A 20,827-nucleotide genomic window follows, 5' to 3' on the forward strand; every position below is an offset into this window, starting at 1 on the left:
GCTGCCGCCGCGGCAGGTTCCGGGTCCTGTGACCCGTCGGGCGGTGGCGCGGGCGCAGGGCGGCCGGCTTCGGGACGTTGCGACGGCCGACGGGGGCTCCGCGGGAGCGCGGGGAAGACGCGGCAGGGCGGCGACCCCGGCGCGGAGCCCGAGCTCGCGGGGGGCAGCCGGCCGTCTGGAGCGGGGCCGGGGGCGCTCATGGCGGGCGGGGCAGCCGGGGACCCGGTCCTGGGGACGGCGGCGGCCGCCGCGCCCGAGACCCGCGAGCACCTCTTCAAGGTGCTGGTCATCGGCGAGCTCGGCGTGGGCAAGACTAGCATCATCAAGCGCTACGTCCACCAGCTCTTCTCCCAGCACTACCGGGCCACCATCGGGGTGGACTTCGCCCTCAAGGTCCTCAACTGGGACAGCCGGACGCTGGTGCGCCTGCAGCTATGGGACATCGCCGGTAAGTGGCGGGCTGCGGCCTCCGTCGAGAGCCGGCGGCTAACTCAGGTAGCCACACGGAAAGGGACGTGGCTGGGTGGACCCCAGTGGGATCACGACAACGGTAAGGGGCAGTAGTAGTTGAAGGGTTTAAAAGCAGGACAAGATCGAGAAATGCGTGTAAGTAACTAACCCTGGTTAGATGCCTCTACTAAGTCTGCAGAAAGCATCTCATTTTTAAGAGATGGAAAGGTGGCCCTCTCCACTCCAACGTGCTCTCTCTCTTTCCCTCCCTCCCCTGACCAGAGGTGAAACAGCCATGGGGGCTTTTCCTGGAGTTTTAACTCTGAATGATGACAAGTTATAATACACGAGGAAGAGTAGGAGGGGGGGGGGGGGGGCAGGGGCCAGCTCCTCTCAACCAGCTTTAATATTTCACAGAGGAGCACAGAAGTTGAATGATTGCCCCCAAGTGACCCTCTTAGATAGTAACACAACCAAGGCTAGCGACCAGGTGCCTTTTCAGAATGTTTTTCATCACCCACCTTGGATCTGAGACCCTTCTTTCTGAGTGAAATTCTATTCTTCAGGTAGGGTGATCTCCTAGGTGAGTCCTTAACAACCCCTGCACCCCGGGGAAGATTTGGGAAAGCTACTCTTGAATCCTGCCTCCCTCCTTAAGCCAAGGCCTAACCCCACTCCTGGCCCTGCCCCACTCCACACCACAATAGATTGTTTCCCTGGCATTTGCTTTCAGTTGACAATTTGGGAGCATAATGCCCCTCTTTGAAGGGGGTGCATATTCTCCTTGCTCTAATTTACGAAAACTTGAGCTCTGTCTGGTGGGGTGGTGGAGTGTGGGCATTTAAAAAGATGGTGACTTTTGGAAAGTTTAAATATGGAAGTGATAGCAAAAGTTACCCTGTTCAATCATTGCTGGTAAGAAGCTCAGTCTGCAATAGAGAATCTGGATGGGAGAATGTTCAGAGCGAGAGAGCATCCTTCACGCTACAGATGCATCAACTGTAGAAGGTATGGTCACCCAGCTGGCAAATGAGTGGAGGGGACACAGGTCTGTCTGCTAGGCAGTGTTTTTTTCACCAACAGCTTATTACATATGAAAAAGTATTGAAGAATTAACCTGTGTATATTAACCTAAATACTCACTTATTCAAGAACAGACTTTTCTGCCTCAGATATGCAAATAAATTTATGTATGTCAGTCCCTCACAGAAAGGAGGATAATCTGCCCTGGGCTCAGCTTTTTTTTTTTTTTTTTTTTTTTTCTTTTTTCCCTTTTGGTTACAGAAAACCAAAAGTTCGTTTGAAAAGTCATCTTTTGAAGTCAGGCTTCTTTTGAAATACTTCCTGCTGTTTCACAGACACTTATGAATAGTAGTATTGCTTCTTGACAAAGTCATAAATTCTAAAGGTTGCCTTACCATGTGATAGTCATTCTGCAGGAATCTTCATTGTCGCTACAGATTTCCGTGAAGATTTTACACCCCTCACCTAGGAGGTGGTTGACTTTGCCTTATTCTTCTTGTTAAATAATATCATATTTAGCTATTATGATTGGATTTCACTGCAGGTAAATAAAAGATTTTATTGGCACATTTGTGTTTTTAAGCTTCAAGCAAAAATGCTGGTATTTGGAGGCTTGGGAAAGCAAAGTCATGAGTAATTTTCTCCCTGGGTATCACCTCTTATTTTTTTGTCCAGCTCTAACAGACCTATGCAGCCAGGAAAGAGACATAATCAGTCTTGTCAGACTCTGGTACACATTGGCCTAGATGGAATGTGCTTGCACTTTTCCCTAAATGCAAAGGTTGAGCTTTGCCGGGACAGAAAGCAGAATTTTAAGATCTCTTAAAGGGATTCCTGGATGTTCAGTACCATTCAGCAAGTACACACGAGCTGTTAAAAAGATTAGGGGTAAATTAATGAGGTAGTTGAAAATTACTAGTCTCACCTTATAAATAAGATTTCCAGAGATGGAGTCTTAATATATAAGGAAGTTAACACAGAAATAATTTGGCTTTCACTTGGGGCTTAGGGAGCTACATCATTAACTATGTTTGCTTTGAATATTTGACCTCTTAGTGAATCCTAGCTCATACCATTTGAGTTAAGTGGTCATGATGTAATGAAGCAAACTGAAGGCCACTCCAAAAAGTTCCCCATGGCTAAACATATTTGCCTTATGTAGTTACAACATTGAATGATCTTTAATTGTGAAAGTTTAGAAATACTCCTTGATTGCAAAACAGTAGGTAGAGCTGGCCAGTTGATATGACTAACTTAAGGTGTGGCCCTGTGACTAGTTTTTCACTGTTGGTTAGAGATGAGAAAGATGGTCAAGGAATTTTGTTGGGTCTCTATACTTGGAAACTTTGGCAGGGGTAACAGGGAGGAGTTGGCCAAATGTTTTCCATAAATGTGGCCAGGCAGTTTAAGCTAAACTCTTCAGATTAGGAACCGCAGTGATTCTTGGGTACAGGCCTTCCAAATGCTTTCTTATTGCATCAAATGAATGTAGCTACAAAATACCGATGCACCTCAATATAATTTTTGTGTTGGGCAACCATCTCTTACCCCATACCTGTTTGAAGATGGCTCTTAACACAGGACTGAAATATATACTAAGACACTGAAGTCTTCAGTAAGCTTTTCAAAAAGTTTAATAAATACTACTAAATTAAGAGGTAGCAAGAGATGTCTCTGATCTTCTTTTTGTTGCTGTTACATAAATGAACCCATTTATTATAGGCCAGCAATGTTTTAAATAGTGGTCTCTTGGGGCACTTGGGTGGCTCAGTCAGTTAAGCATTGAACTCTTGGTTTCATTCAGGTCATGATCTCATGGTTTGTGAGTTCAGGCCCTACCTGGGGCTCTGTGGAGCCTGCTTGGGATTCTCTCTCTCCCTCTCCCTGCCCCTCCCCTTGCTCCTCCTCAAAATAACTAAATAAACATTTAAGAAAAAAAGAAAGTAAAGACAAGCTTGTCCATTTAGAACTAACATAATTTAGTCTTCCCGTATTCACTGAAGTGATTGCTTTTGTAGGGGAGGCAAAACTTTATCTCTGCCTTCTTAGAGTTTTCAGCAGAGCCTGAAAATTAAAAAAAGAAAAAAAAAAAAAATCAATCCGAGACAGATTAACAGCAGAAATTTATGTCACCTAAGTTTTACCTGACACAGGAGTCCTCATAAGAAAATGAACACCCAAAGAAGTGACAAAACCTAAGTGCTTTTATACAGGTTGAACAAAGGGAGGGAATTGTGGGAAAATAACTAAAATATATGGGGAGGCTAAAGGAAAATAAGAGTTATTTTGTATGGTCTGTTTATAGAGAATTCTCCCAGCTTCAATTCCTGTCCGTGGTGATAGGAATGTTTCTTTCCTCCTGGTAGAGAGAGGACATCTCTCCTATGGGGGTTTTCTCGTCTGCTTTCAGGAAGAAAAAAGAGAGATTAGCGTACCTTTCGGGCACCTGCTCTTTTTGAAGTCCCTTTAGTTCAAATTAATCCTTATGCCAAAGTGGCATTTTCTGGGGGCCTGGTCTCTTCTGCCACGCTTCACTTTTTAGGATTAGTATTTCTGTATAAAAATCTGAGTAAAAATCTTCTGTAAAAAAAACTTTGGACCAACGAACCAATCAGGAACATTCTACTCTGAAGTTCATGTAAATAGTATTTACCAAAGTATAAAATGCATGGTTGGAAGACATTATCAATTATATAAACTATACTTAGATTCACTTTTTATTTTTTTTTTTTGATCCCCAGCCTAAATTAGAACGTTGATCCTGCTTTTCTTATCCCATTTTCCACAGTGGCAGTCACTGATCACTGTACCTCGTGGCCTCTTCTTGTCTTTCATAACTCTCCTTTAACCCTCATGAGCAAGAATCTTGAATATTATCTCCAGTGCTTTCTTGACCTTCAAAGTGTCTATTAGTCAAAATTATTAAAATTCAGTTTTTTTCTAAATATGCAGAAGAAGTGCTCTGAGGAATCAGTCTATAGTTATTTGTAGTCTCCCTCTTCAACACTGAATTTACAATGACTTTCCAATTACTTAATAACTCACTTAAAGGGATTTTTAAAATCTTCCTTATATCTGACTTCCGTACAGTCTTCCTGTCCTTAGCCTTATACAGACTAAAATGCTGTGTTGAATTACAAACAAAACCTACTGTTCCATTTTACATCTCTTTTTAAAAAATTTATTTATTTTAAGAGAGAGAAAGAGAGGGAGGGGAGGAGAGAGAATCCCAAGTAGGCTCCTGGCTGCACGGAGCCCCGATATGGGGCTCTATCCCATGACCCTGGGATTGTCATGACCTGAGCTGAAATCAAGAGTCGGACACTCAACCCACTGAGCCATCTAGGTGCCCCCATTTTACATCTTTAAATCTTCCTCAGTTTGTGAATCCTGAGACACTTTGGGTGCTCCAGTCTGGATTTTGTATCCCCAATTGCCCAGGCAGAATGGTCAGTGTAACAACATATTAACATATGCCTATTGCCCTTTTTTTTTTTTTAATGTGTTACCATTTTCAGTTGCCTCAATTGGCCCACATAAACTGAAAAGTGCCCAAGTTAGTAGTAGAGGGAGTGGGACATTGATAAAAGTACTAAAGTTTGACTTTTCCCCCATTTTCCTAATCGTTCTACTATTTGAATTGAACTATATAGGCTTTTAGAGATCCCATAGTCTAAATACAGAGAAGTATAATAACTTGACCAAGGAAACACAGATAATTGATGGCACTATACAAAGACATGTCTTCTGATGCTGGAATATGAAAATAAGCTTTTAATTGTTCAGTGAATTTTTGGTTCACTGGTGTCAAAACACTCCAAAGAATGTCATCTGAGAGTCTAACAGACTCTTGTCTAAATTAGCAAATGTTCTGGTCATCCGCATAGTAGTGCACATGATTCATATGTTAAACCCCTTTGCAATAATTATCATCTCTTTATATTATCAGGCCAGAATTTCCAGTTATTATACTCTTCTTAATTATAAAACACTGAACTTCCAATGTAGACACTCTTTGGTCGGCTCCATCATTTTTGGAGGGCGTTTTGAAAGACTTTCCACACTGGACTTTCTGAAGATAACAAAGCTGTTTATTGCTATACGCTTGTAGAGCACACCTGGAAAAGCAAGGTAATAATTATAGATGTTTGCATGGTCTACTCTGTAATCTCACTGATTAAACCTACAAGCCATGCGTTATTTTCGAGAGGCAGTATTACTTTCAGATATGTTATAGGAGAAATTTTATCCATTATGAATTTGTTTTCTTGACCTTCTGATTTTCTTAAGCTTCTGATATGGAAATTTCAGTGATTCATTCATATTCTATTTTAAAGTGTACCCAAGATTTTTGTTTTTATCAGGTATGGTAAGGCCAACACACCAGAAGATGATCACCATTGAAAAGATGGTTTGTTACTCATAGATCCCAAGAGGAGGGAGTATCCACCCCATGCAGGGCCACATGGGGAAGCACCAGGGTTGGTCAAGAGGCAGAAGGAGCAAGGGATAAGCATGGGCTAGAGCCTTTATTGTGGTTTTTGCAAGAAGGAATGGCCAAGGCAGTACAGGCAAGAAGAGCAAGCTTAGGATTGGTTAGTTTGACCTATTTCAGTGGGCGTTGGGCTATGGGGGTGGTCCCTATTTGTTTAGTACCTGGCCATGGGTGATTTAGGGCAGGAAGATAGTGACTTAGACTGCAGGAGCCTTAAAAATGCCTGAAAAAAGGGATGGTAAGGATTCCGAATTGGTTGGTTTGCCTATCCAAGATGTGCTTTCAGCAGGTTGTTTGCAGTCTCTCAGAACTAGCTAACCCTGGGAGAGGCAGGCTCTCTGCTGGTCCACAAGGCCCCAAGACATCAAAGAATTATAATATAGAAAAAAAACCCATCATGAATACATACTTCTAGGCATTTGTTAGAAAAGACTGAGAGATAAAGTGCTCTTCCAAAGAAGAAAACTTTGAAGGCCTCAGATTTATAGTTCAAGAACAGCATATCCTGAAACTAGTGATGATTTCACACTTAATCAACACTTAAGAAGTAGACAGTGGGCTGGGGCGCCTGCATGGCTTAGTTGGTTGAGCATCCGACTCTTGATTTTGGCTCAGGTCATGATCTCATGGTCCTGGGATTGAGTCCCATGTCAGGCTCCGTGCTGAGCATGGCGCTTGCTTGGGATTCTCTCTCTCTCTCTCTCTCTCTCTCTCACTGTCTCTCTGTCTCTCAAAAATAAAAAAAAAAAAAAAAAGAGAGGGTAGGCTAAGTGAACAAGTTTAGGTTGTGTTTTGGTTGCAGAGATCTGGATGGTGAGAACAGTACAGACATAAATGATAGGGGTTGCAGATTTCTGCAAGATGAGGTAAAAATGCTTTAGAATTCTACTCAGTTGTATTTCCAAAAGTGCTTTTCTCACTTTTTGCAATCAAGGAAGCTAGAAACATGTAATTTCTTCAGTCTTGTTTTGAGAAAGATGAACCACATAAAAATAAATGGACAGTACGGGTTAGTTTATGGATCTTTGTTGGTCTTTCTAGCTGACACATGGCCTTACATTCTCCTCTTCTGCCTTCTTTCCATTCACTTCTGTCCAGATGTTTTCCTTAAGCATCCTCTGTAGTGACTTTTTTTGTTGCTTTTTGAAATTAAGCTAAATACATTGTTTTATTTTAGTGTGATTATATGGAGACTCCTCCATCAGGCTCACCTGTGGTGCTTAAAATGCAGATTCGTTAGGATCAACTGTTTCGATAGATCTGCCTTCCTCTGACACCACTATGCATCGTGATTTTAACAAAGAGGTTAATTCTCTCACCTGGTAAGTCCATGGTTGGGCAGTCCACAGCTGCTGAGCAGAACCTTAAAGTCTCCATGGGCCAAAGCTGACACTGCATCATACAACCATTCCTTCGTCATATTGTCATATTCTTCGTCTTTGCGCTCTAGTCAAATATGCATGTCTTGCTGCAAGGGCAGCTGGGAAATCTAGGGCTTCACCCTAGATGACTAGCACTGTGTTCATTTTCTTCATTCCCATTGCCAAGATTAGATATCTTTGAGCCTAGATGACTAGCACTGTGTTCATTTTCTTCATTCTCATTGCCAAGATATCTAGTTACAATAAAGATTCCGTCTTCTAGAGAAGGAAGTAACACACTTTTTTAAAAGAAAGCATTGGGAGTCATTTGGAATATTCTGGAAATATGCCTACAGCAATATGGATAAAAGAGGCTGCCACTAGTATTGGGGTCACTAAAGCACTCAGCAGTGGGGCATTTCTCGTAGCTGCTGTGGTAAAGCCCTAAGAGACTATGAGAAAGGGACCTTGTGTAATAGGGCTCTGCTATCCTTAAAGAAAGTCACTGTAGGCTGATGGCACTGCCTTGGGTCTATTCGGAAGTATGGGACATGTGGAACAATGTGTCCTCCAGAAAGTATTTGGCTAACAGATTGGACAGCACATCAGATAACAAATCAACCTGGGCAATTTGAGTAATTCTGTCTCCCCGGGATTTTATTTTCTCATCTGTAAAATAGGAGAGGTTGGACTAGGTGATGTGAGGTGGCATCTGGCAGTTACGATGTTGTCCATTTAAGTGTTGGTCAGGAAGGCATGAAAGTGGTCCTTCCCCACCCCCCCACCCCCCATTAAGAAATGACTACAACACCAGTTAAGGAAGATGGTGTTGCTGATTCCCCATCACACTCTTTGAGCTACTTCTACAGATCTCGTGACAGGAAGATCCCTCAGGTCGTGCTGAATTTTTATATTGCCATAAGCTTTAACTCTACACACACACACACACACACACACACACACACACACACCCCATGAAACAAAACTCATGCATCTGTCTTTGTATTTAATAACTGCAGACTTCTCTACCCCATCCTCTCCTGTCCTATGATACAACCCAGGGGCACTCAGCATAGTGGGAATTTCCTGCATTTTATTTATGCATTTGTGGAAAGTAGGATCGAGAACAATAAAATTTTCTTGGACTGAACTTAGAAGGGTTGATTGACTACTTCCCAGGGAGCATTCTTTATATTTCTTGTCTAAAATTAAGGAAAAAAAAAAAGTCCAAGATTCTACAGAATTCCAGTGCAATTCTAATGTAAATGTGAAAGTCTTCCCTGTTGGTAGGTTTGGTCCTTACCCCTGTTTTAAACTTAGAAAGGGCTAACTCCTGAAGTGTTGTGAAAGGTAAGTACTAGAATGCATTATTCCCATGAGAAAGACTCAGCACTGCTGGAGATTGTATCTAGAGATTAAATACCTGAATCTGTTTAGTCCGTTGATGGTGAGCCTGGCTCTGACTAGGGTGACTGCTGGTGGGTTTTGGGCATTGCTGCATCTACAGTATAGAGACAAAGGAATAAAGACAACTGATTTTCATGACAGGTAAGCATTTGAATGGCATTTCTTGATAATGTGTCTTTCAGAACTACTAAGATTAGCTTACGTACCTCAATGAAGAGCATCCCTTTGTTTGATACCATGATACACTTTTCATATCTCTGATGACACCTAACACCCTGTGGTGCAGTTTGTCTATTTCCTCGGATAGATTGTGAGCTCCTCCGGAGAGGAAATCATATTGATTGTTCCATGCTGTTCACCAGTATCTAGCACAGTGCCTGATACATGCAAGGAACTTAATGCACGTTTTTTAGTGGAGATCAAATCTAGACACGATTTGGGGGCTGTATTAGTCAGGATAGATTAGGTTATGTTGGAGTTCCAACCACATTAAAAACATCAATGGCTTAAAATAATTATTCCTCACTCTTTCTTCATGCCCACGGTGAGGGCAGAGGTTGGGGCAGTGGTGGAGATGTGAAGGCATTTTTCATTGAAACTACCTGAAGACTCAGACTAATGGAGGCTCATCTCATGATACTCTCCTCTCAAAATTAGGGTTCGAGCCTGCTGCAGCGGGACAGGGACACTGTCAGCCAAGCGATTCTGCTTAAAAGTGACACTTCGGTTCACCTTTCATTGGCCGAGACGAGTTCGTAGCCACTCCCGACTCAGTGGGGGCAGAAGAGTGCGATCCTTCCCACACTTAGGAATGGAGGAAAATGGAATATTCATGAACATTAGTTTTGTTTTCCACTGTGGTTCTTTCTTTTAGACAATAACAAGAGAATAGATAAAATTACCCAAGGAGAAATACTAACGAAGTTATAGGATGCAGCTCTTACTCCAGTGGCAAACTTTATGTTATTTTCCGGTTTAACGACTGGAAGAGCTTGATATATCTATGTATTTAAACCTTTGAAACCAAAATAGTTAAATCTAGGTTTTGCCTTGTTAGGTTTTTTGGGAGAACAACTCTCAATTTTATGTTGAGATTATTAGTTTAAATGAATTCATTGTCTCTTTATTCTCTAATTCAAGATTTTTTTTTTTTTTTTAAGTTCATCTATTTTGAGAGAGAGAGAGAAGGAGAAAGAGAGAATCCCAAGCAGGCTCCATACTGCCAGCGTGGAGCCCAGCGTAGGACTCAATGTGGGATTAGAACTCACGAACTGTGAGATCATGACCTGAGCGAAAACCGAGTCAGACACTTAACTGAGCCACCCAGGCGCCCCTATTTTCTAATTAAATGTTACATATTTTAGAAATTTGTGCTTTTTAGGTTTTTTGACCAGTTCAAGAATATCTCTGAAGCACTAATGGATTACTTCAGAATTTTTCAGGTTTACTTCAGAATTAAAAAGATAATGAACTCAGTAAAATAGGAAGTATATTTCACTATTCTGTTGGAAAGTAAGCAATTTCCCTAAATGCATGGCTTGGCCTTTTCATGCTGGATTATTTATATTTGATCCCCATTGCTGTCTGGATTCAGTGATTGAAGAATCTTTAGCAAATCATTATAACATTAAAGTTATCACACAGAAACCTAAAACATCAGAAGGAAGAGCTGGGGGGGCTTAGAAGATCCCTAAAATCCTCTAAAGACACGTGACTTACTGAGGCTGACAGAGTTACTTGCCTAGGATTGCTTGACCTTTGGGTGCTTGGTATTTAAATTTTTTTTTAATGTTTATTCATTTTTTGAGGGACAGAGCATGAGCAGGAGAGGAGCAGAGAGAGAGGGAAACACAGAATCCAAAGCAGGCTCCAGACTCTGAGCTGTCAGCACAGACCCCAGTGTGGAGCTTGAACCTACAAACTGTGAGATCACGACCTGAGCCAAAGTTGGATGTTTACTTAACTGACTGAAGCATCCCTGGGTGCTTGGTATTTTGATTCTCTAGTACATTTGTACTTTCCTCAAGTTCATTTTCCTCTGCCAACTGTTTTCACCACTACAGTTTACAGCATATAACTAGCTAATAGTTTAAGGTTTTGCTATGTTTAATTGTACCATTTTAAAAAGGATACTTAGGCTTTCATCATGTAATACATTTATTGAGCACTTAATACTAGCTAACATTTACACAGTGCTTACCATGAGCCTGACATTTTACTTTTTTGAACTTAAAGTGTAATTTACATACACAGATCTTAAGTCCTTCATGAATTTTTATATACCAGTGTCAGTTCAAGGTATAGACTATCCCCTAACCCTCTAGCATAGAAGTAGCAAATACTTTAGGTTTTATGGGCCATTCACTCTTTGTTGCAACTACTCAACTCTGCCATTGTAGAATGAAAACCAATGAAGAAACCCATAAACGGATGAAGGTGATAGTATTCCAGTAAAACTTTATTTAGCGAGCTTTGACCATGAATTATACTTTGTCGTACTCTGCCCTAAAAGACTCTCAGGCAGACATTTTGCATTAAACCTTCCCAGTGACCATCTGTAGGTATTATTTTTTATAGCTTTATTGATATATAATCAACAATACAACAAACTGCACAATTTGATGTTTGACATGTAAACAGTAGTGAAACATCACTATAATCAAGATTGCAAAAGAATTTCCGAACCTATCTCGCTGCCTTGCCCAAGGTAATCACTGATGGGCTTCCTCTTACTGAGTCACTATAGTTTTTATTTTTAAGGATTTGATATAAATGCATTCATATAGTATTACCTATTCCCTCTCTGGTCTAGTTTCTTTCACTTAGCTTAATTATTTTGAGATTCATCTATTTTGTTATTTTTATCCATAATCTATTCCTTTCCTTTCTGTTGTTATATTCCATTGTATGAATATACCATATTTTATTGATTACCATTTTCGACTATTAAAAATAAAGCACCTATGAGCATTCATGAACATGACTTTGTGTAGACATGTGCTTTCATTTTGTTTGGGCAAATACCTAGGAGTAGAATGTGTTGGTTGTATGGTAGATATATGTTTAAATTTTGAAGAAACTGTCAAATCGTTTCCCAAATGGATGTACTATTCTAGATTCTTATTCTTACCAGTAGTAAGTAAGAGTTCTGATTGCTCCATTTCTTCACCAATACTTGGTAAACCCAGACTTTTTATTTTAGCCATTCTCATAGGCATGAAGGGGAAGCTGGTTATGATTTAAAAATTTTTTTTTCTTTTTAATTTTTTAGAGAGAGCGTGAGCAGAGACGAGGGGCGGGGAGAGAGAGACAGAGAAAATCTTAAGCAGACTGTATGTTCAGCACGGAACCTGGTATGGGGCTCAATCCCACAACCCTGAGCTGAAATCAAGAGTCAGACGCTCAACCGACTGAGCCACCCAGGCACCCTAGTTGTGATTTAAATTTGCATTTCTCCAGTAATTAATGATGCTAGGCGTCTTTTCCTCTGCTTGTCATTGTATGCATTCTTTGATAAAGCATCTGTTCCAGTCTTTTGCTTACTTTATTAATTAGATTTTTTATCTTCTTACTCTGGAGTTTGAAGGGTATAAGTCCTTTACCAGATAGAGGGTTTGCATTTTTTCCTCCCAGTTTGTACTTTTCCTTTTCATTTGCTTAATAGCATAATTGACACTATTTTGAATTGCCATATAGTATGGTTTTTAGAAAGCACACTCTGAGACTATCAGAGAGTTTTGAATACTAACCTTGGAACCTAGGGAAAGTAACCTGATTATTTCTTTTTTGTCTTTTAAAGATTTTTTTTTAATGTTTATTTATTTTTGAGAGACAGAATGTGAGTGGGGGAGGAGCAGAGAGGGAGACACAGAATCCAAAGCAGGCTTCATCCAGGCTCTGAGCTGTCAGCACAGAGCCCGATGCAGGGCTCGAACTCATGAACCCTGAGATTATGACCTGAGCCAAGTCAGATGCTTAACCGACTGAGCCACCCAGGTGTGCCAGTAACCTGATATTTCTAATCCACAGGTCCATCTCGAAAATTCCTTGTCATATACATTTCTGATTTTCTTATATTTTATCAGAAAGTTTATGTGAATACAAATTTGTATATGACTTAGTATGATTGGTTGAAAGAAATCTTTTCAGGGATTTATAGATGATTCAGTAAACAAAGCAACACTCACTAAAGCTTAATCATTCTTTATTACTTCTGGATTTCTATACTTTTACTAGTTTGGCACCCCGCCCTCTTTTCTAAGTTGAAGGGATAGTTCAAAAGAGCACTTTCTTATAATATGAAATAATCATGTAATCTGGACTATCTTAATGAGGCTAATTTCCTTTTTTGTCATAGTCATTTTATATTTAATAATTAAATTTTATAAAAACAAAAATTGGTAGTATGTGTTCTCTAGTTAAAATTGAACTCAGAACCACTTTAATGCATCTACATAGTCTTTTTGCAGATTAGTGATACTGACTTTGATCAGTTGGTATATCCTCTGTGAACATGCTGTGTGTAGTTATGAAGTATAAGTTTAAGGAAAAGGTACAATGTTAATTTCTTATAATTGTCAGCATTGTGATCCAGTAACTATATAGCTGGCTGGGCAGATTTACATTACCAGTAAAATATAAATATGATAGTGGGGTTTCATATGTGACTGTTGTAATAAAGTTCAGACATCTGAACTGTCATAGTACAACTTCAGGTTAGCCCATATGAGGAGTTACGACAAACCACAAATGAACTTCAGTTTTATCCATTTAAGCTTGCCTATTGTGTTCTTTTCCCATTATTTCATTAAGCAATATCTAACATTGTATGATGCTCTAGTAGAATTTGGAGGAGAGAGAAAATATTTTTTGTGGGCAGCTTTGCATTTGTTACTATCAATGAAATGTAGATAAAGTGTTTTTTCATCATATGTTTTAACAGGAAAGTGTCCTGTCAGCTTTGTTTTTATCATTGATCAGAGTTTCACATCTTCGATTTACATTGATTGCCAGTCATATTTCCTTAGTACTCTAGTCAGTAACTCGACAGACGGAAGGTAAATGCCTTAGAAGTCAGGGTAACTGTAAGATAGTTCAGAATGGCTGGCAACAGGGGTGCACGGGACTCAGAAGACCTGGGTTCTAGTGCTGTCTTAGTTACTCAGTGCCACTGTAATCCTGGCCAAGCAGCTCTTTGCATGGTTTTTCATCTGTCAGATGAAGATAAGGGTCCTTCCTATGTCAAAGAACAGTGTGATACCAGACAGAAAGAGAACGCTTTGCAAAGTCCATGTGGTATGCGAAGCAGTAGGATTTTCCCCAAACTATTGAACATGGTAAGTTATTTTAAAAGTATGATATTTGAAGAACTCTGCAGTTGGTCCTTCTTTCAATCACACAGATAATTGTGCCACTTTTTGCTAGTAGGTTTGCACGCGTCTGCCTTCTTAGAAGACAGCAATCTTGCAAGCAGCGTCCAAAGCGGGTACAGCCTAGAGACAGGGACGAAAGATGAACTCCTTTATCTCTTATCCAGTCTTAGTCTTTTAGACTGCGTTTTACCCACCATACTTATCTCTTCCTGCAAGCTTCATTTTCTTCTGTTCTGTCTCTTCTCCCCTCCGCTCCTGGCTTTCTTTTTCCCTTTAGTACCTTTCTCTTAGACTGGGGAAATGCAGGGGGAAATGCTGGGCTCTGTAGGTTCAAGCACCGTCATCTGGATGTTTATGGAGCATATGTTGTACATTCACAGAACACAACGCTAGTTAGTTCCGTACTGAGACCACACGATCGGCCACATGGTTCTGTGCATCCCACCAGTTTCTTTGCTATGGAATGGGAAACCTGTGTTTACGGCACTGTTCTAGAGTCAGAGGCCTTATATCTAAATATAGACTCAGTCTGATTATGAGTTCTTAATCTCTTGTTATATTTACTTCTAGGGCAGGAGCGGTTTGGCAACATGACCCGAGTATACTACAAAGAAGCTGTTGGTGCTTTTGTAGTCTTTGATATATCGAGAGGTTCCACGTTTGAGGCCGTCTTAAAATGGAAAAGTGATCTGGATAGTAAAGTCCATCTTCCAAATGGCAGCCCTATTCCTGCTGTCCTCTTAGCTAATAAATGTGACCAGAAAAAGGATGGTGGCCAGAATCCTTCCCAGTTGGACCAGTTCTGCAAAGAACATGGTTTCACTGGATGGTTTGAAACCTCGGCAAAGGTGAGGTCTGCTTCATGTTTGTATCTGCTCTGCTCTTAAGTCCTAAATCTGAGCTATAGCTATAAAACATTTAGACAGGTTTATGTGAGTGGGTTTTGGGAGCCTAATAAAAAGCAAAACATAGCATGGATATGTTATAGTTTCCTTCAGTGGGCAGCAGAAATGCTTTCAAAATTGGCTAGTGGGGAGGTGACTAGAAGGGCAGGTTTTCCATCAGACTAAAAATTAGCTGTTATTTAGAATAAAGAACAATGACATTCTCTGAGTTTGAGCCTTTAAATGGAGCACTTCTGCAACTGGAGTTTATGGGGGATTTAGGGATCTTGTCAAGCACAAGGATTTTTTAATTTTTACCGAAGGCTTGACAAAATATAGGCACAGAGATGACCCTGGCGAATATGTGGGTCACGTGCAGTACTAACAAAAATGGACCAGAAACTGTCAGAGCGACAATGTATTCAGGTGATGTTTGAAGAGTTTCAGATTAATTGTGTATGAAAGAATTTGAACTAGAGGCAAGTGTCAACATTTGTGACATGCTTCTTCATGAATAGCGGAGTGAGAATTCTTTCTTTCACATATTATGGGATAAATATTTTTTGAAGAAAAACAAAAACACTTAAGTCGGCTGTTAAAAATCTTACCAGTCTAGATACACAAGAGAGCAAAGGTGAAATTCACAGGCACAAAGTATTGGTGGGGAGAGAACTTGTTTACGCACATTGGGAATTTCACATTAGAGGTCAAATAACAATTGGACTTACATAAGAATGGTGAAATGTTTGAGAAATTCTCAACGACAAACAAAATCCGAAACCAGAAGACTGGCGTATCTTAACACAGTCCCAGCATTTGGAATGCCTTCTGTGGATTTCTTGCAGACGTTTTTTTGTTTTTTGTTTTTAAAAGAATTTTTCCTCCTAGGTAACAAATGTGACCGGATTTATCTACTGGTCTGAGTACCTGCTTACCACTCAGTTACTTTTAGCTTTACCAGAAACCCACCCTCATCGCAGAACACCATTGGGTGCCACCGACGATCAGAATAATGAAAGGAAAGCTATTGAGTGATGTTGGGGTCATCGGCACAGCTGGTGTCTGCTGGAGGCAGAGGTTTTTACTCCTAAGCTAAAGGCTATCTGTTGAAAGAAAGACATTCCAGAATCTTAAAATTTCGTTTCATGAGTAAAAAGTAGCAGCAGAAGAAAGCTGCAGTGCAGGGGGGGGTGGGTGCGGCAAGAGCACTTAGCCAGGCAGGACGGGAGAAATGGCAGAAGGGGGAGGCTGCTCCTGGAGGCCCTTGTCCTGGAACCCGTCCCCCTTCCTGCGGCGTGTCCGTCGGGTAATTTGCTTTATTTCCCAGCTTTGTTGGGAAATAATTAGTGGTATGTGTAATGTTTATTAGAGCATGAGATTTGTTGGAAGAGATGGCACATATTACAGATAAAATTTCTTCTCTAGGTTTTATGTGAATTAATCACTCAGGTAATAAATCCAAATTTGTCCCCAGAGTCTAGATGGGAGATTCACAAATGATAGTGTCATGTGGCCTGCAGCTTGAGACTGTGCAAGTCATCAGCTTTGTTAAATTTATAGACAGCGTTACATGTGGAGGTGAGAAGGGACACACTGGTTAGCGGTAGAAGTGTCAGATGTGTTCTGTGCTTTCCTACAAATATATTAGCAACACCTTCTGCAGAATCTCCTTAGTAGTGAACCAGGAATGGCCCAAGAGAATAACAGTAGCATAAAATCTAGGTTAAAAATTTTAGGCAAGCCTTAAAAGTACTGCCCACATGTCACTAATGTCTGTATTTCTGAGCCGGCTGGCGCTAACTTCACATCTGATTCCTGCTTGAATCCCAGTGATCTGAATTTTAATGGGAACACAGCCAAAAGACAATTTTGAATTTGTGAACTTCATCTTTTCACCTTTATGACAAACAATGGATTTGTAGTATGAAAATGTGTGACTAATTACAATATGGGAATTTCTGTTCCTAGTCAATTGCTGCTAAATGCAGTTAGAGAGCATTGTAGTTCTTTGGGATAATGGGAAGGGTGGGGACCGAGTGACATTTGGACATTTGGAGATCAGTACTTTAATTAAAGAAAACTTGTGTTGATGCTGGAAAAGATACCTGAATAAATAGCACAGGTCTTACAGGTTTCTCACTGTCTGAGAAACTTATAGCAAATAAGGAAGAAAGCTGGAATGAACCTCATGTTGTTAGACTGAAATTGGAGAGATCAGTATGAACTTAATGTTTCATATGTACATATAAATATATATATATGTTTCTGTGTATATATGTGTTTCTATATATACACATTTGCATAAACAGAGAGACAAACGTAGAAATAGATGTCTACAGGTCTGTGGATGCATATATATATTTATTACCTCTCTCTGCTCAGAGGGCTTAGGAGCAATGATACCACAGATCCAGAGAGCTTACTGGTCCCCAGAATTTGTTTTTTAAATACTGTTCTCCCGTAAAAAGAACAGGGGTTTTGTGGAGAAATGATTGATTCCAGGACTAGTGGGACAAATAAAGATGCGCCAGAGATATTTTGCGGAGCCAGAAACTAAGGGAGCACAAAATGATGGAGACGTGTCAAAAAGAAACAGGACCGTTCTTACAGAAGCTCCAAAAATGTAACACAGTTTGAGGAATGAAGTAAATAGCTATTGTAATGGATCTAATCTGTGGAATAAAATAATAATCCATGACATGAATAAACCAATTAATAAGTAAGGGAGAAGAGAAAACTTTTCCTGACGGTAGAATTCTAACTAATATATATAGAAGGAATGATGGAAATAGAAAGTCACCTTTAATCACCATGGTAGTAAATGTTTCAGGGAAAAATTAATTAATGGTAAAGTTAATGGGTAAAACTGGTAAAAAAAAAAAAAACAGGTGATTTATATATTGGAACTTACTAAGGGCAAAGGATAAATAGTAATTGTTCAGTGGAGAAGCCTGGCAGACGTGACTCTAAGCAAGTGCCTCCTTGTACACTGAGAAGGACACATCCCTTCTTCCTGCCAATAATGCATAACTTGAGTTTAATGATACGAAACACCAAACAAGCCCAGACTAAGGGATATTTTCTGGCCAGTATTCTACAAGAGTGTCAAAGTCGTGGAAGGGAAGGTGACTGAAAAACTGTCCCAGGTTAAAGGAGACCAAGGAGACATGAGCACGAAATACAGCTGGTCACCTGGATGGCAAATAGGACATTGGGACGATGGTAAAATTTGAATAAGGCTCATAATTCATGCCCACACTATTATCTAATTTCCTGGTTTTATCTGAAAATCTGGATTTCCAAGCTGTTAATATTTTAGGAAGATGAGTGGAGGGTATGTAGGAATTTTTACTATTTTTGCAATGGTTTTGTAAACCTGAAATTATTTAAAAATGAAGTTAAGTACTTAAATAAGGCCAGATTTTGCTCTGTGTTGTTACTCGTGTAGTGAGTGACAGCTAATAAATCTGTCACACAAATGTTGTGATAGCTTGTGACTCATTAGAATATTTTTAATGGCCGTTGCACCCACCACATTGTTTCAGGTTAATTTACACATGACAATTAAAAGTAATAATCTGCACTCAGAGATGGGGGACGACATAATGCGTTTATCATATTTTAGTGTGGTATGAGCCCGTTGACATTCTTCTTCATAATGTGTCGTGAACAACTGACTTAGATGTTCTAGGGCGGAAGGTTTTCATCTTAGTGCCTTCATTTATGTGAGTGGGAACCCATTGTGGGAATGAAGATTCCTTTTCAACCATTGAGATAGTTCATTGAATCTCAGCGGCAAGAAGTTTGAAACAGGAGCATCAGAAAGGGCGATCGTTTGTGAAAAGAAAAGAGTTCCCTAGCCACATTATACTCAATGGCATTAAACTCTTAGGGTTTAACCCTTTAGTATGGGAGAAGAAGACGGTAGCTCATGTATTATAATGTCCCCTCTGACAAACTCGGCTAGTCCCGTTAATACTCTTAATGCTTACTTCCAAGCATTAATCTGAAGAATTCATCGTGTTCGTCATTTCTGCATTACAGGATAATATAAACATAGATGAAGCCGCCCGGTTCCTAGTGGAGAATATTCTCGCAAACCACCAAAGCTTTCCTAGTGAAGAAAACAACGAGGACAAAATTAAACTGGATCAGGAGACCTTGAGAGCAGAGGGCAAGTCCCAATGTTGCTGACATGGCTTCTGCTTCTGGCCTGTGTGCAGAGTGCAGCCTGACCGGGCTGGATCCAAGCCCGAGAATGGATAAGGGGGCGGCTGTGCTGCTCTGTGAATCTTCACAGGGCTGCACTTCAGACGAACGCTCCAGTTTTTCTTCAGGTTGTGTAGACCTTTCTCCTTGTACAGAATGGCCGTGGTGGCACCCCCAGGGAGCCTACGCTGACACGGGGCGTGTGGTAAAGTGGTTCTGCCCGCGACCCCACACTTTAACGCAGGCACACTTAGGCCTCTAGGGTGGTCACCTTGAATTCAGGATAATGTTTACGTCCTCTTTAACATTTTTTAAAAATGATGGTCCTCAGGATTTGGTAAGATTTTCAAGTTGTGCCTTTTAGTGGAAGCACTGGGATGGTCATGAAACCTGACCTGAGGTCTTCCAGTAATTTTATGGGCCTGTGTTTTTATCTCCACATTACATTCTCCCCAGGGAGGCTGTCATCTCTGTTAGTCACAGAAGGCTGTTTTGCAGTTCTTTTTCTACTTAAAACTTTGATACTTCTATAAAATTGTTATCATCACATGTTATGTCATTACTCCTGGCCAGCGTGGTGTGCCCTTGCTAACAACGCAGGTGCACTGGTGTCCTGGCTTCTGGTTGCTGCCAGTTGGAAACAATATAAATGAACATTCCTGCTTTCCTCTTCCTCCCGTGTGTTTATTTTTGTACCTGAGAGCCTGGCTGCTATTACTGTTGGAGTTCTCTCTAACTGGAGCTAGTCTTTTCAAATCTGTATTAGTAACAGTAACAGAGAAGTTACTTGAAAGCATATACAATTAAATCTGAGATTCTCTAAGTATGAATTGTGAAGGAAACTAGGTCATGCATAGTTTTTATGTAAAGTTTTGGACATTTAAAGTAGAACACATGAGAAACTTAGGACAGCCTCGTAATATTTGTATTACCATTTAACCCAGTTAAGGAAAAGAATAAATATTTTGACTGAAGCCTCTTTTGTTTTTCTTTAACTAATGTGGTTCTAGAAAGGTAAATGGGGTATACTTTTCTGCCTTAGAAAACTTCGTGTCTGCTCACATTTTCCTGTTGTTTTTAAGGGAGTTGATACCTTCTGAAAGGTCCAACTTATTTTTCAAAGGAATTTTAAAGGTGTTTGTGCCATAATCCAATGCTAATGCAAATGAGGCATTGACCAAATTGTCTTATACATTATTATGAACATGGGATAGGAAAAGATCCATGTATTTATTGAGAGCAGGAAATAAAAAATTAGCAAGAATTGCCTTTGCTCTGACAGGTGTATTCTGGGAATAAATAGTTGACATGGGCCATAAAACATAGCTTGCTCTTGTCATTAAGTCTAAGTTTTGCTTAGGAATCACAAAGGTGTTTATATGTTCTGCACTTAATAAGCTCTTTGATCTTTTGGGACATGTATTCTATATAGAATCAGATTTTCCAAAGCTAAGGAATATAAAGAACACCCTTATTTAAATATTACTTCTCATATAGTTAATACAGTCCCTCTTAATTTTTAAAAAGGTAATGCATTAAATCTTTCTAAGAAACCTATGTGTCTAAAATGTTTAAAAATTTTTTTTAACGTTTATTTATTTTTGAGACAGAGACAGAGCATGAATG

At 40.1% G+C, this 20,827-nt stretch overlaps 1 protein-coding gene across 1 annotated transcript; it reads left to right on the forward strand.

Moving 5' to 3' along the window:
* The first annotated feature begins 87 nt into the window (after nt 1-87).
* On the forward strand, nt 88-20,175 carry RAB32 (RAB32, member RAS oncogene family). Its single transcript, XM_078447425.1, has 3 exons — nt 88-448; nt 14,679-14,956; nt 19,037-20,175. The coding sequence occupies exons 1-3, from the start codon at nt 199-201 to the stop codon at nt 19,184-19,186; spliced, it is 678 nt and encodes a 225-aa protein (XP_078303551.1). The 5' UTR covers nt 88-198; the 3' UTR covers nt 19,187-20,175.
* The last annotated feature ends 652 nt before the right edge of the window (nt 20,176-20,827 follow it).

This window comes from Panthera onca, chromosome B2 (genome assembly GCF_046562875.1).
Source record: "Panthera onca isolate mPanOnc1 chromosome B2, mPanOnc1 haplotype 2, whole genome shotgun sequence".
In the NCBI taxonomy this organism is placed as follows: Eukaryota; Metazoa; Chordata; class Mammalia; order Carnivora; family Felidae; genus Panthera; species Panthera onca.